Genomic DNA, 16,531 nt, shown 5'->3' with positions numbered 1-16,531 from the left:
GATAGATATGGTCCCCACCAACCCGGAGGTGTGACTAGACATGCTAGTTGAATTGGGTCAATCTGGCTCAGTGACTTGGTCATCGTACCCCAACCATGTGGATTGTTGCTCATAATATCAATCACTGGATTGTCAAGTCACCATCATATAGCTGGTATATTGCTGGGAGTGGCATTGATCAACCAAAGATATGTTTTAGTTTTTCTGATTTTACAGACAAGCCAAACACTAATGGGTTTTTAATTAATCTATTATGCAGGAGAGGTTGGAAGGGGGGTGGAAATTAAGCTTAAATCATTTTTGCAGCATTCTGGTTTCTATTCTGCCTCTCATCCATGGCACTCTGTAAAACAAGAAACTGAAGTGGAATCGGTGGAAGAATGTCAAAGTATGGAGGATGCGTGAGACAACAGATGCAGTACATGTATCACAGGGCAGTGGTAGACATTCACCAGTGTTGCCAGGGTAGTTGTAGCCATTCACCAGTGTTACCAGGGTAGTGGTAGATGTTCATCCATGATCACAGGGCAGTGGTAGACATTCAGCAGTGTTGCCAGGGTAGTTGTAGCCATTCAACAGTGTTGCCAGGGTAGTGGCAGCCATTCACCAGTGTTGCCAGGGTAGTGGCAGCCATTCACCAGTGTTGCCAGGGTAGTTGTAGCCATTCACCAATGTTACCAGGGTAGTTGTAGCCATTCACCAGTGTTGCCAGGGTAGTGATAGCCATTTACCAGTGTTGCCAGGGTAATGGCAGCCATTCACCAGTGTTGCCAGGGTAGTTGTAGCAGCCATTCACCAGTGTTGCCAGGGTACTTGTAGCCATTCACCAGTGTTGCCAGGGTAGTGGTAGCCATTTACCAGTGTTGCCAGGGTAGTGGCAGCCATTCACCAGTGTTGTCAGGGTAGTGGCACCCATTCGACTCGACTATTGTGGGAGCGATTCGGGTCCATGGCCATGCCCTGTCATTGTACGACTATTGTGGGAGCAATTCGGGTCCATGGCCATGCCCTGTGATTGTACGACTATTGTGGGAGCGATTCGGGTCTATGGCCATGCCCTGTGATTGTACGACTATTGTCGGAGCAATTCGGGTCCATGGCCATGCCCTGTGATTGTTCGACTATTGTGGGAGCGATTCGGGTCCATGGCCATGCCCTGTCATTGTACGACTATTGTGGGAGCGGTTCAGGTCCATGGCCTTGCCCTGTGATTGTACGACAACTGTGCGAGCCAATCAGGTCCATGGCCATGATCTGTGATTGTACGATTATTGTGGGAGCGGTTCAGGTCCATGGCCATGCCTTGATTGTACGACTATTGTGGGAGCGATTCGGGTCCATGGCCATGCCCTGTGATTGTATGACTATTGTCGGAGCAATTCGGGTCCATGGCCATGCCCTGTGATTGTACGACTATTGTGGGAGCGATTAGGGTCCATGGCCATGCCCTGTCATTGTACGACTATTGTGGGAGCGATTGGGGTCCATGACCACGCCCTGTGATTGTACGACTATTGTGAGAGCGATTAGGGTCCATGACCATGCCCTATGATTGTACGACTACTGTGGGAGTGATTGGGGCACATGGCCATGCCCCATAATTGTACGACTATTGTGGGAGCGATTAGGGTCCATGGCCATGCCCTGTGATTGTACGACTATTGTCGGAGCGATTAGGGTCCATGGCCATGCCCTGTGATTGTACGACTATTGTGAGAGCGATTAGGGTCCATGGCCATGCCCTGTGATTGTACGACTATTGTGGGAGCGATTAGGGTCCATGGCCATGCCCTGTGATTGTACGACTATTGTGGGAGCGATTAGGGTCCATGGCCACGCCCTGTGATTGTACGACTATTGTGAGAGCGATTCGGGTCCATGGCCATGCCCTGTGATTGTACGAAATATAAAGAAAATACACCTCGATGGAAAGCTTATTTATTTTCTTAAAGAAACCATATAGACATATTCCAAATCACAATATCAAAATACGAAGACAGAAACTATCAAGGAATAACGAGTTGTCTTGGTAACAAAACAAGAAAAGCTAGGATATGTAGCTGCAACAGTTTAGCAATGAAATAACTGAAGATATACAGCAATGTTTAGGAATGAATATTATACAGAATTGTGTAAATAAAACGAAATTAGCTCCGTCTGATTTTTTAATTCAACGTTTTGAAAAGAGTATACGCTTGACCTACAGTTATAACAAAATAGACGGGATTAGTTTAAAGGGGCACTAGACTCAATTGTCACTTTTAAACCATCACTCCTGCCAGCCCAGATTAAGTACTATGTAAATGAATTAATCATTATTAGGAAACAATGCCTCAATTTTAAAAAGGCACAAATAGGTTGTAGGCCAGGAACTGGGATCTAGACGATGGCACACCGTCATCTGTCAGCTATGTCTCGTATGCAGGGACCCATTATTGTACTATTGGGGGGTCGGGGGTGGGGGAAGGAGCCTACATGTTTTGTTTGAAACAGACAATTGTAATTAGTCAGCGACAAGGGGTTATCAAGATAATATTTTCTAACGCTAGGAAAGTCAGACGTAATGAAATCATAACGATATTAATAAATGAATAAATAGGTTTTCACCATGGACGGATTGACAACATCAACATCAACACCATACAACACCATGTAAAAATAGCAGTGTCGGTACAGGGCAACAAGGTATATCACAGTTTGCTTGTGTTCGTGGGCGGATTCGTGGAAATTACACAGTGTTGCTTAAATATCTTCACGGTTTGCCGTCACGGACTGCTGTGAGCGGGAGGTGAATTATACACGTGGGGCACTCACAAGAACAACATTGCGGACGCAGCAAGCTTTAAACGAATAAATTATTTTTAAATTAAGTTATAAATCGAAATTACAACCCGAATATTATTTTTTCAAATACAGATTAACCGCATTAACTCGATCCCATGGGAACCATAGAACATCGAGATATCCGTAGTTCGAGACAAAAGATGTACCGATATTGACCATACCATTAAGTCATATGTTTTCATATCACATGAAATGGGTTTAGTAATGAGATTTTACTGCATTGTTATTTCAATATGTAGCCTGTTGATAAACTGTGAATTCATATCAACCTACAATATGGACGTGAACGTATCAAGACAATTACACAACTTTGTAACATTTTAAACATTTAAAGACAATAACTGACAATTTGCGATTTGTCTCGATGTAAAATAAAATACCGCCATGGCACTGCATAGGTTTCCATGGCAACGCTGACATAAAACCACTTGTTTATTGTGCCAGTTAGTTTGGCACCAAACTTTAATGAGACATTTGCGTGTTCAGTGGCAATGCGTGTGGGATGAAGTTGGCAATGCGCCATTAGAAATAACTGAGGTAAATGAAACAACTGAACGGAAAAGTAATTAGAAAATGTCCACAGTGTTATCAATGATTAATTGTGACTGTCAATTTAACGCCAAATCTCAAAACGCCGTGTAAGCTTCATGGCAGAAATCACGCCCTTACCTCAAGAATGACGCATGCGCACACAGGCGTGAGGTTTGTTTAGGAATTGGACTCCGTTTCTCAAATACGAGTATGTTTCCTTGTTTGTTAGTGAAAATATGTTTTGATTACTTTTCATGTTCATTTTATGTTAATGGAAACGTGATTCATTGATGCATTAAATGTATTGTTTAAAATATAGCATGTGATTTGTGATTATTCTCGATATAGATGATAAAGACGTTTTATGAGTAATAAATAAGGGTCCTAAAATGAAAATCTCCTTCTGATTGATCGGTCATAACTGAAAACATGACATAGATTATTAATGATATCAAAATATAGTGACGTGAAGTACGGATCAAAGGAGAGCGTTGTCAAACAAAACAAAAATGAATATATATATTTTGCGTGGAAGCATCACCGATAGATGTCAATGTCATTAACACCCATATCACCTAAACAAAACCTTACGCAATACTGGCACATTTTGCCTGAGAAGTTCAAATAGTCATGTTCCTTGGGCTATGCAATGCTACGCATTCGGATCCATTCGCCGTATTCAGTTTTCTACATCATATTTGGGGATATTCGTCACCTTACGTGTCATTCCAGGAAAGCAAACGGACAGACGTAAGAATTAGTCAATTTAGTGTACCACGTGCGCCTTTGCTTTGAAAATTTACATCGATATTTGCTAAATAGCACATTGATCCAAAAGGGGTCTTCTGAGACGTTACGGAAAACGATGAGTGGTGCTGAATGATTTATGGCTTGAGATATGTATAATATATATATATATATGTAATGGGGCTACCTGTATAAATATACCTCCATAGTAATACAATACAATATGAATATCACCTGGATGTAAGAAGATAGAAAAATACCAGCAATATACAACACGGTGCAAGACATTGTCACCATATAGCCATGGCTGTGACACGTGTAGATCGTTCAGTCATTGAGCACTAGTTGAGTAGGGATTTCCATTTATCACACGGATACAAATGTCCTATCTTCTAACTTGGCATCTGTTTCCCTTTTATCACAGACTTGAATATATATTTCTGTTCATCAACACTGTCCATAAATAAACAGACACCAAAGCAGACTCGTAAAGGTAGACTCGCTCAGAAACGAGGGATAACAGGCTTCCTTGTGCTGTTTCAGTTGCTCACACATCTGTCTAGAGCTTCCTTTGCCATTCAGTGATGGACGGTAAAACGTTGAGACGACCCCCAGTAACATCTGATAGGCGGAAATGACTTGTTTGTCCTCTTAGTTCCGGCCTCGTTAATCCATACTTATCGCCGTGGCTACGGACAAACGAGGCTTTATTATCTATATCAAATACAAAGATGGATGTGGGATTTTCATGGTTTCGTTAATCCGGCCTCGTAAATCCATAGTTATCACTGCTGATTCCGATGAACGAGGCTTTTTTGTTCTGACATTTCGAACACCAAGATTGGTAACAGAGTTCCGTTTCTTTTACACAGCAGGGTATTTCATTGTTTCCGAATGTCATAAAGCTACGATAAGTAACACTGATCAATGAAGTATGATCAGTTGCCAGGGGGTGCAGACTTTGCACCTTTGCCCCTCCTCCCCCCTTGGGGACTCCCCTTCCCCTTCCGTTTGCCTTTTGGACTCTTCTCTGGTTCGGGCTTCTTCGGTCGGTCGCGGTCTTCCCTCGTCTTGTTTGACGACTGCTCCGAGTAGCTGAGGGCGGCTCTGCCGCGAAGGTTCTCCCAAGCTTTCGGGAACCCAAGGACGATCTTGTTGTCCGAAACATCCACCTCCCGGATTGTAGGAAGTTTGCAGATGCTCTCTGGAAGGGCTTCCAAAACATTGTCAGAGAAATCCAAAACCTCCAATGCTTTCAACCTGTCAAATTCTCCAGGTAGGGTCTTGACGTCATTGCCCTTTGCCCGCAGCACCTTAAGCCTATACAGATAAGGGAATCCCATTGGCATCTCATCAATGTGGTTGAACGAGACGTTCAAGCTGGTCAGGGACGCTAAGACGTCTATCCGGTCTCGCGGAAAGGTCAAAAGTTCATTGCTGGAAAGGTCAAGGCTGATGAGCTTGTTAAGGTCACCGAAGTCATCGGGCAGGAGGCACATCTTGTTGAAGGACATGTCAAGGTTCTCCAGTGAGAACAGCCTCAAAAGTCCTGGGGAGAAGTCAGCTATGGAGTTGTTAGACACTGTCAGCCGTTTCAGCTTCTTGAGCACCGTGAGTCCGTCCGGGAGATCGGTCAGCTCGTTGTGACTGACCACCAGACTCTCCAGTCCCTTCAGCTTGGAGATGCCGTCCGTGAGGGACTTCAGGTTGTTGTTGGACATGTCCAGATGGCGGAGGAGCCGGAGGTTGAAGACAGCTGGAGGAATCTCATCAAGCTGGAGGTTACAAATCTCCAGATGAGCCAGGTTCCGTAGATGATCCTTATCTCCAATCACAACCAGAGGGGAACGCATGTCAGTTGGGTTGACGGTGAGCGGGTTTTCAGACAGGTACAGATACGCACATGGCTTTGGGATGTTCAGCTCCGTCAAGCTGTTGCTGGAGACGTCAAACGAATGAAGCTGGTACAAGAAGTCTATCGACTTGGGTATGGCTGCAATTTCGTTATGGCTCATGTGGAACTTCTCCAGGTTGCGTACCTTTCGGAGGTCAGTGGGCAGAGCTGCAAGTCTGTTATAGGAGATGTCCAGAGTGATGAGGATCTGTTCCTGGCCGAGACTGTCGGGGAGGATGGAGATCTTGTTCTGGGCGATGTTTAGATGCTTCAGCGTTGTGATCTTGCCGAGAGATTCAGGAACTTCTCTGATCCCGTTACCCGACACATCCAGAGTCTGAAGAGCTTTCATCTCATGGATATCCTCCGGTATTACTTCAATTTTATTTCTAGCCACATACAGATGCTCCAACTGTTTCAAATAAATTGCGAATTTCATGGAGTTGAGGCGGTTCCCAGACACGTTGAGGCTTTCGATACAGGGCAAATCTTTCGTCCCAGTTGGCAGGTACTCAATCTGGTTGTCCGAGACATCCAAAACACGGAGCTTCTTTAGTAAATGGATATCATTTGGTAAAACAGCGATTTCGTTCCCAGCAACGTTGAGCGTGTCTAATGCATAGCCAAGGCTGCATATCTCCTCTGGAAGAACTTTGATAGAGTTGTGCGCTACATTGAAATAGTGGAGATACTTCACCATTCCTACCTGCATCGGAAGCTCATCCAATGAATTATGGGAAAGGTCAAGCCAGGTCATGCATCTCAGTTTGTCTATGTTTTCCGGCACAAACGCGATGGCATTATGGGAAAGATCCATCCTCTTAATATTTGGCTTTTTAACAGCAGCTGATGGCATTTCGGTAATTCGGTTACCTGCCAGATTCACAAACGCAGCCACCTCATACAGACCCTTCTTGAAAGATTTGATCAGATTAAACGAAACATCTATATGTGTCAAAGATGGCGACTTTCCTAGATTCTTGGGCAAGGCTCTGAGTTTATTATTTTGAGCATGTAAAGTTCTAAGGCCAGTGGCTTTGTGTATAGAAGGAGGCAACTTCTTAATACTGTTATTAGTGATGTCTAGCGTCACAAGCTTCTTCATCCTGGATACAGAGCCAGGGAAGGAGGCGAGGTTATTGTTCTTGACGTCTACGTACTCCACGTTCTCCAGATTGGCCAAACCTTTAGGCAGCCTCTTCAAGCGGTTGTTCTCGGCGTTGAAGCGTAGCGTCAGTGCACTCAGTTCCTCGTTGTCGTAGATCTCGATGGGTAACGTCTTCATGTTACACGTGCCGAATTTGAGGTGCACTGCTTTCCCGTCCCCCAGGCGCTTGATGTGGTTCTTCTTGAGGGGGTCGGGCAGGGAGACGATCTTACTGCCCGGGCCAGTGGCGGGAGGGGGCTTTTCATCCTTCTTTTTGCCTCTCTTACTCATGGCGGTACTGGATCGTACTGACCGAGGGCGAACTGGGGCACCTGCAATCAGACAATGTTTGTATGTTTTATCAAGTAGAGTTAGAAATAGGAGTTGTTCATCAACGATCATTTACTATTTGGTGTGTGTTTTTAGTAAAACACAATTTATACAAATGAAAAGGATTGGGCATAAGTAATCCAAACATTGTATACGTGTATAATTATTTACAATTAATACATTAAATGGCAGTAAGGAAAGAATAGAAATAGAGAAACGTATGTACATTTACATTGCTCACTCAAACCTTTTTGTTTTCTTTATATATGTACGTAGATTCATAAAAAAATGTCAGCATGCATCAAGTCAATATAAATATCTTTCACAATTAACAATAGTAAATATTATGCATTATTTAACATGGATTGCCACATCGGCATTTTTATCCTCGTTTAAAGCCCTTTTGAAAAAAGATAATAATAAGATAAATTATGTATGTATTATGTTAATTCTTTTATGAGAAATATGACGGAACTGTAGATTTATCTGTATCTAAACTGAATTTGAATCGAGAGAAGGTTTCAATATTCTTTTGTTGAATGGAAAATGTTTTCGATAGTTTAATAGAGTGTATGTGTGAGTGTGTGAAAGAGCGAGTGAGTGTGTGTGTGAGAGCGTGGTTGAGTGAGTGTGTGAGCGTGGTTGAGTGTGTGTATCTGTGTGGTTGAGTGTGTGTGTATATATATGTGTGTGTGTGTGAGCGTGGTTGAGTGCGTGTATGTGTGTGTGTGGTTGAGTGTGTGTGTGTGTGTGTGTGTGGTTGAGTGTGTGTGTGTGTGGTTGAGTGTGAGTGTGTGTGTGTGTGTGAGAGCGTGGTTGAGTGAGTGTGTGAGCGTGGTTGAGTGTGTGTATCTGTGTGTTTGAGTGTGTGTGTATATATATGTGTGTGTGTGTGTGAGGGTGGTTGAGTGTGTGTATGTGTGTGTGTGTGTGTGTGTGTGTGTGTGGTTGAGTGAGTGTGTTTATGTGTGTGAGCGTGGTTGAGTGAGTGTGTTTATGTGTGTGCGCGTGGTTGAGTTTGTTAGTATGTGTTGTGTGTGTGTGTGTGTGTGTGTGTGTGTGGTTGAGTGTGTGTGTGTGTGTGTGTGTGGTTGAGTGTGTGTGTGTGTGTGTGTGTGTGTGAGAGCGTGGTTGAGTGAGTGTGTGAGCGTGGTTGAGTGAGTGTGTTTATGTGTGTGTGCGTGGTTGAGTGTGTTTGTATGTGTTGTGTGTGTGAGCGGGTGTGTGTGAAACGAACACTAAGTGAGGTGTGCCATTTCAGTAATTCAATGACACCACCACGGTGGGAACGCCAGAAGTACATCACGTGCATCACATGATGTGACGAGTGAACGCTGAAGCCGTTGTGCCACTCCCGGCTCCGACTGCACAATAAAGTGGCTTTTATGTTTGTTTGTTTGTTTGTTTGTTTGTTTGTTGAACCCGGCACAAAACAAGATCCCACCTATATGAAGGCGGTCTGTAGATCAAGTCTGGACCAAACCATCCAGTGATTGACATCATAAGCATCGAGCTACACAATTGGGATACGTTGACATACATCCTCTCAATCAGACTCCCTGACCACCTGATCTAGTTATTCGGCTCTTTCAAGCATGGATTGCTGAAGACCAATTCTAACCCTCTAAAGGGGAACAGTAATGTAACGTTCGGTATTTTTACGATATTGACAAAATATATGAAGTGAGTGGAATATTTTCCAAAATCAAACGACTCTTCTCATTCTAATAACGCATGTTGGTAAAGCATTACTCGTGCCCAGAAGATCCGGGTTCGATTACCCCAAGGGGAGAATGTGTGACGCTGTGATATTGCTGGAACATTGCAAAAAGCGGCGTAAAATCCAACCACTCACTGACTCTTCTACAACTATTTTCTTCAACAGTGTTCAAATTTGATCTTCCGAGAGGGTTATGGCTCAAGACTGATTAATTCCGTCCTTTGTATACATGTACGTGTTGCCTGGTTCGGAGTTGCTACCAAAGAACCACCCTGAAGTGTACGAGTAGGAACAAGCGGACAATAAATAGTTCGTCTAATGTTGCCCCTTCTATTTAATTACACCGAGGCAAACAATAGGAAATGATTTCAAACAAATCCTATCTCTCTGCGAACGTTATTCCCAGATACTCTCTGTGTGATTTATCACGGATCAAGTTCGTATCAATGAGATGTATAATCTCTATTTAAATCCGATTATTTACTTAACCAGTGGAGATGGATGAGAAGTATTTATAGAGGTGTAATTCACACTGAACACTTGCGGCAGTTTAATCACTTAATAAAGTACCCATACTTAGATAAATGACAAATTACCCGACAATACGCCATAGATGTATTTCTGGTCACGAATTACCAAGGCAGGGGGATTTAAAGAGCTGACGAGGAGATTAATGGCTCAAGCTTGTGCACCTGAGCTTCTGTGCAATAGATAAGTAACGTGTGGCTAAGTATACGTTAAACATAACAATATTCACTTTACATACTAGTATCTTGTAGCAAACACCTTTTCGTATTTTGTATCGCCGTGCATATTTCATGAAGTTCAATTTAAGGGGTGTTTTCTTTGATTTTCCTTTAGGAATACGCTGCACAACATGCACAACGAATAAAGGAAAACAAAACAAGAGGAAGATGTTTTTTCATCAGTGGCAGTTATGGGGGCTTCATTTACAAAAATATATTTGGAGTCAATCACGGGCAGGCAATTATATATATTGTTACAACTGCTAAAGTGCAACAGCATAAACCAATACAGAGCGTCCACATAATACGACATATGTATTCACAGCTGAACATTCTATATATACTATAACATCATATACTATAACTATAACGTATACCACGGAGGGGCGTGGATGATCGGTACAGATCTCGACCAGAACGCCTTCCATAGACAGACTGACGTTGTATACTGTAGTGATTGAAACTGTAGTTTATGTCAGTTCACCATGCCAGGCGACACTTGCTATTTTTCGGCTCTCGACCGACAAGAATCAAAAGCAGCAGTTTATATTTGCCTGCTTTGATTTTGCTCAGATTAAAAGAATAGAAGGATACTACTACAAAAATAAACTAAAACGTAACTGTTAACACATTAAAAGCTAATCATCTATGAACAAATCCATTGTGCATACTATGTGACCCCAAAAACATATTATAGAGAGTCGTCAGTCATAGAGTTAAATGCACTTCCTTACACATTTTATATTTTTAACTTGTCAAGTCATCGGGGGAATTATATGCTTAATATGGATACTTGGGCTCCAAAATTAGTTCGAGACATCCGGGAATTCGACACATCCAGTTCGACAAATCCGGGTATAAATGACGATAAATATAGAAGGAATTCGCAGGGACCAGAAGATGAGTTCGCGACAACACGGGATTCGACACATTAATTTACTGTAAACGTAGTAAACAGCAGAACATAAGCATTAACTGGGCATTTTTCATAAACCGACCAGCACAAAAAATCCATTAGTCATAAATTCAAAATACTGTTGATCATAATAGTTAGTACACTGGTCACGGGTCACTGATGTTGTGTCGAACACAAAGAATTGAGCTAGGACTGGAAATACCCACCGGCTGCCGGTGTGCTGAGACTAGGTATTGGGTATGGTCGATGATAAGCGCTTTACAATTCATTCTTTGCAGGAAAGAATGTCTTGATATAGAGTGAGTGAGTGAGTGAGTAGTTTTACGCCGCTTTTAGCAATATTCCAGCAATATCACGGCGGGGGACACATGAAATGGGCTTCACATATTGTACCCATGTCGGGAATCGAACCCGACTCTTCGGTGTGACGAGCGAACGCTTTAACCACTAGGCTACCCGACCGCCATACCTTGATATAGAACACCCAGAAGAAACAATAATAACATGATTACGTCAACAAATGGAGTCTGTACTTGTGTGTCCGAGTGGGGATGAGGGTTTAGAACGGGCCCTTAGCACTGATCGTAAGAGACAACTAAATGGATCAGGTTGTCAGGCTCTGTGACTTGGCTGGTGGCGTGTCACCGTAACCTGACGGCACGTCACGATGCTCATTTTATCAGTCACTGGTTTGCATGGTCAAAACCCAGTCATTTACAGGTCGTTTTGATGTGGCTCGAATACTGCCGACAGTGGCGTGATACAAAACATATGAAATGCCGCCATTGAAATAAAACAATCTCGTCATCTCCTTATAGACAACAATTACAATGTCCTGGCACAATTTGATATTAGTTTTACTTGTTTTACAAGTTTTACTCAAGATATGTTTGTACGTTTGCTTCATAACTTGGTAAAACTGTACCTAAGCCAGACCTCGTTTTTTCACTCAGCGTTCCTGGCAATCACTGTTATGAAATGAGTGGCCGAATATTCATTAAACGGAAATGTGCTAATTCCGACGAGTTTGCTGAGAACGGTACAATCCTGTTTCACTTCTCATCCTGATAGGCAAAGATCTAATATCAACCGATAGTCGCAATCGTTTACAGATCTAAAAGTGTTCTATTCAGGGCGGGTATTGAGTATCAACGTGGCCCAGAAAGCTGCAGTGGTTTCCTTTGTAGAGCATTCAACCCTACATTATATATATTTAACACCTTACAGTACAGACTGATTGAACGCGGGGCTCCAAATGTCAGTTATTTATTGCTCGTAAATTGCGCCGATTTCGCTTTGAGAAAGGTAACACTTTTTAATGCACCTGATTTACAGATTAACTATGGCAAGTAATGGAATACTGATATCGATTTAGGGCAAAGAGCTATCGATGTGTGTGTATCTTATCTATGTATTGCGTCAACGCGTTCTTTTGTCACTTCACAGGTACGTGGACTTTGATATTAATCGCACGCCTTGGTCCTATTAGAGAAACAATTACAGCTGTAAAATGGTTTATCCACAAATAATTTTTTTACGTTTTCTTAACGTAATCGAACGTGTTTGTTTCTTAACGAGTTATGGTTGCTAAACAAGATATAACGGAGACTCATTATTCAAGCACAGCAATATATGAATATTTCGGCTCTTGTTCCTTTCAAAACTTGATTCCACATTAGAAAATATTTGAAAGGGCTAAAGACATATTTGCAGTTTTAACTCGTAAATCTAACACGATCGATTCATTGCATAATAACAATGTAAATTTCATCGGCGTTGATGGGGAAATTATTGACATCATAATGAAATTATAGTTAAGCTGTTTACATTAGTGTAATGATACGTCCATTATTTGATCATTCAACTACAAAATTATATTCTAAGTTATACGCTGAGGTTATAGTGACGACTAATAATAATATTGATAATAATGTTGATGATAACAACAAAAATAACGCCAAGGCAAGTAACATCTATCTATTAAAAAAAGAAAATAGGTTTGGAAACTCCAATGCAAAATATCTATACAGTGTTAACACTTCATAGCATCGGCGAAGGTTTTTTGTTATTTCGCACCCATTTTATTTGTTAAATACTTGAGAGAGAGATTATCTGATTATCGTGGTTACGTCTTCTAACCCTCACGTCGCTGACAATCTGTTAAACAGGACTTGACGGATATATTAGGACATGTATGTCAAATAAAGATAAGAAATCTGCTCCGTCAGAAAGAAATATTCTCAGCTTACTAATGCGATAGTATCGACATTGTATTTTGGTCTATCGCTATTGTGAAAAAAAGAGTTCCCAATCGGAACAAGGCCGTGTATATCACGTGTTGACGACGTGACTATCTATGTACACGCAGCTGAATAGAAAAATAGAAGCCAGGCCTCCAATAGAAGCCGGGCCTCTAATTGACGCCGGGTCAAAGGCTTGTCCGAAATAAATAGAAGCCGGACCTCTAATAGAAGCCGGGTCAACTGTTCAGTGCAAAAAATAGAAGCCGGGCCTCTAATTGACGCCGGGTCAAAGGTTTGTCCGAAATAAATAGAAGCCCGGGCGTCTAATAGAGGAAATACGGTACACGCCATAAACATATTGTACATTACACGATGACGCCATTTCGACGAGTCAATATTCTTAGTAATTAACATTATCAGCCATCTGGGATGCGCCGGAGTAGAAACACGTACATCATACAAGAACATTGAACACCAACTTACATGTTGAAGCCATACTGCCACCATGTACATGTACTATCCGGGCAGTGTGTTGTCCTTCGCCCGCCAACACCAAATGACCAGTAGCCACTAGTGACCAGTGGAATTAGTCCGTCTGTAATCTCGCTTAATGGCTCAGGTACTTAAAAAGGCCTACGCGCAATATGTGTCAAATGTATTAGTTCCGGAGAAGTGGGCGTCATCAATTAGGCCACTGGGGTGGTTTACTGCCGGCTTAAGCAGCCATGTTGATCCCTGTCATCTAAATCTCATCTTAATGCATAAAGGTATTTCTGCCATTGGTTTGTCTTCTCAGTAACCAGTACCGTCATGTGACCAGTTTGAGTTCCACCAGAGACCATAACTCAGGAACTAGCTCCTTACAAATTCCTTTGTCATCCCGTCCATGGAGTGAGTGAGTGGTTGGTTGGTTGGACCGGTGAGTGAGTGAGTAACGGTTTACGCTGGTTTTATCAATATTCACATCTAGCATGTCAAGCTACCGATTCTTGTATTTTGTTTTTAAACCTGAGGTCAACTTGTTGAGTTGCCAGTTCCTCCGGGAAAAGATTGAAAATGTCAGACACCGCCTCACCCCACCCACGAATATCGAAACGGTCGACCCCGCAGACAATATATTGAGAAAGTTCACTTAGATATCACTTACCTCTGACACTACAGGTCCTATCGTGTAAATATGTTGGTTGGTTGGTTGATCAACGCCACACACAGCAATATTACAGCTATATGACTGCGGTCTGTAAATAATCGAGTCTGGACCAGATAATCCAGTGATTGATGGTGAGAGAGACGTGTTTGTTTGTGAGGGAAATCAATTTTCTTGTTTTGTTTGTTGTTTAATGCCGCACTCAGAAATATTCCATCTATATGTAAATATATCATATAAATAATCGAGTGCTGACCAGAGAAACCAGTGATTGATATCATGAGCATCGATCCACGCAGTTGGGATCGATGACATACATCAACCAAATCAGCGAGCCTGACCACCCGATCCCGTTAGTCGCCTATCGATAAGCATAGTCGTGTAGATATGTACTGACATATACGTTTGTATTGACTTCCTTTTACAGTGTGGAAGGTCCGGGGTTCGATCCCCGGCCGCGTCATACCAAAAGACGTTAAAAGATGGTACTTGTTGTTACCCTGTCTGGCGCTCGGCTCGGAGTATACTGTGTCTGAGTGGGATATTCATGCTAAACTGTGGCATGGTATCTCAGTGAGCTAGCACTATAAATCGGCATCAGTCCGGACTAGTACAAGCAGCCACACAAACACACAAAGGTACATGCACGTCGCTATATAAGTGCAATAATCTTGGACGCGACGGTAAACCCCATTTCACATCACCTGTAAAGAAAGCCGATCTGTTCAAAAGAAAATGAGAGATTCCTTCGGTAGTTTTTAAATAACAAAGATGACGCGCCCATTAAAAACCAGAAGTCCTAAATCCACGAAACGATGCCGCTAACACCTTGCAGCGTGCTAACATGGGAGTGTGCAAGTGAGTTAGGTTTAACGCGGCTTTGAATAGTATTCAATAGAATGTCAGCTTAATATGGAATATATCCCGAAGCGATGCAGGTCTCAGACGTTTACCACTTTGGTGAAACCCACGAGTACGGGCATGGTGCTGACACACCTGGAGACATAATAAAGGCGAAACGGGATTCGAACCCACAATCTCAGGTTTCTGGCGTGCCCAAGGGACGCAACCCTCCACAACGAACTGCGACGCCCTGTACGACCGGGCCATCCTTGATCCCACATAGGGCGACCAATCTTGCATATGCAATATTCAGTATGCAAAAAATGTCACATGAAGTCAAACACTAACGGCAAATGGCAGGTCTGCTGGCTTAATACTAAACGAAATGAAATCCGACATACCTTTGTAAGTCTTTGAATGACGAAGATATCTGACACAGCGATTGCAACCAGAAGTTCACAATCTAACCATTGAACCACATTTGAGATGGTGGCAGAGCGGGGCGACTGACCCAGTCGTGGAGCGGGGATTTTAGTATCATCTATTGCCGGGGAAAGATCTTTGTTAAGTCGCATGTCCATCAAGCCTCCATGTCAACCAATAAACGCCGAGATCTCTTTGCCTGTTGTAACGGGTTGGGGGTGGGGAAAACGTGGTTGTCAGGTCCCATCCCAGCCGTCAGTTTCCAAAGAGATATTGTTAAAACGGATGTAAAAGAAAACTTTAACAAATAATAAAAGTCAATTGAAATCTTTACTTGTTGTTGTTGTTATTAATAATGATAGTTACAATTTCAATTTGTACATAAACTAACTGCAAGGCGTACTCTAGTTTTAACGCTTGTCAGTTTTGACAGTTAGATCCTAGATAATTTAATTTCTACAAATTCTACTTAATCGACTCTAAAAAGAATAATTACTATGCGCAAAGGCAGAGCCAATAATGCTGCACGGTAATTGTTATTAAAAAAACTGTAAACTAGTCTATGGAATCATTATAAAATTTATAAAAACTCGCTGGCCAAAAACTACAACTTACGTTGAGTCTGTTATTTCTGCAACTGATTTGGAACGAGATTATATTCGTTGTGACGTCACTTCCGGAAATACATGTAGCAGAAGACGCCAAAAGTTAGAGGGAGAAGAATGCGATTAAACACCAAATATACGACGTGACATTAACTAGGATGGATGTAATCTACTCAATAACATGTCCAGGAAGGTGTTTACGTAAGTATTTTGGAATAAATATATTTACTTTAGTGTATTTAGAGCATGAAACAATTTCGGAATGAACTACCCAACTTTTGATGACGTAAGCACCAGTAGATCGCGGGACTATTTAAGCCGATCACTGGAGCTGACTATAACTGTTAAATATTACTATGAAACATTTAATTGATCTTATACGTACAATATACATA

The 16,531-nt window shown here is 42.2% G+C and overlaps 1 protein-coding gene across 1 annotated transcript in view; it reads right to left on the bottom strand.

The window, feature by feature from the left end:
• Positions 1–2,002: 2,002 nt before the first annotated feature.
• Positions 2,003–16,531, bottom strand: part of LOC139447704 (leucine-rich repeat protein lrrA-like) — a 37,649-nt gene continuing 23,120 nt past the window's right edge. The window contains exon 2 of the mRNA XM_071229151.1: positions 2,003–7,495. Coding sequence (XP_071085252.1) covers positions 5,061–7,454 — 2,394 coding nt within the window. The 5' untranslated portion in view covers positions 7,455–7,495 and the 3' untranslated portion in view covers positions 2,003–5,060. The remainder of the gene's footprint in view (positions 7,496–16,531) is intronic.

Source organism: Haliotis cracherodii, unplaced genomic scaffold, assembly GCF_022045235.1.
Source record: "Haliotis cracherodii isolate W230 unplaced genomic scaffold, xgHalCrac1.p SCAF_7, whole genome shotgun sequence".
In the NCBI taxonomy this organism is placed as follows: domain Eukaryota; kingdom Metazoa; phylum Mollusca; class Gastropoda; order Lepetellida; family Haliotidae; genus Haliotis; species Haliotis cracherodii.
The sequence above is the reverse complement of the archived record's forward strand: the minus strand, read 5'-3'. Positions and strand labels throughout refer to the sequence as shown.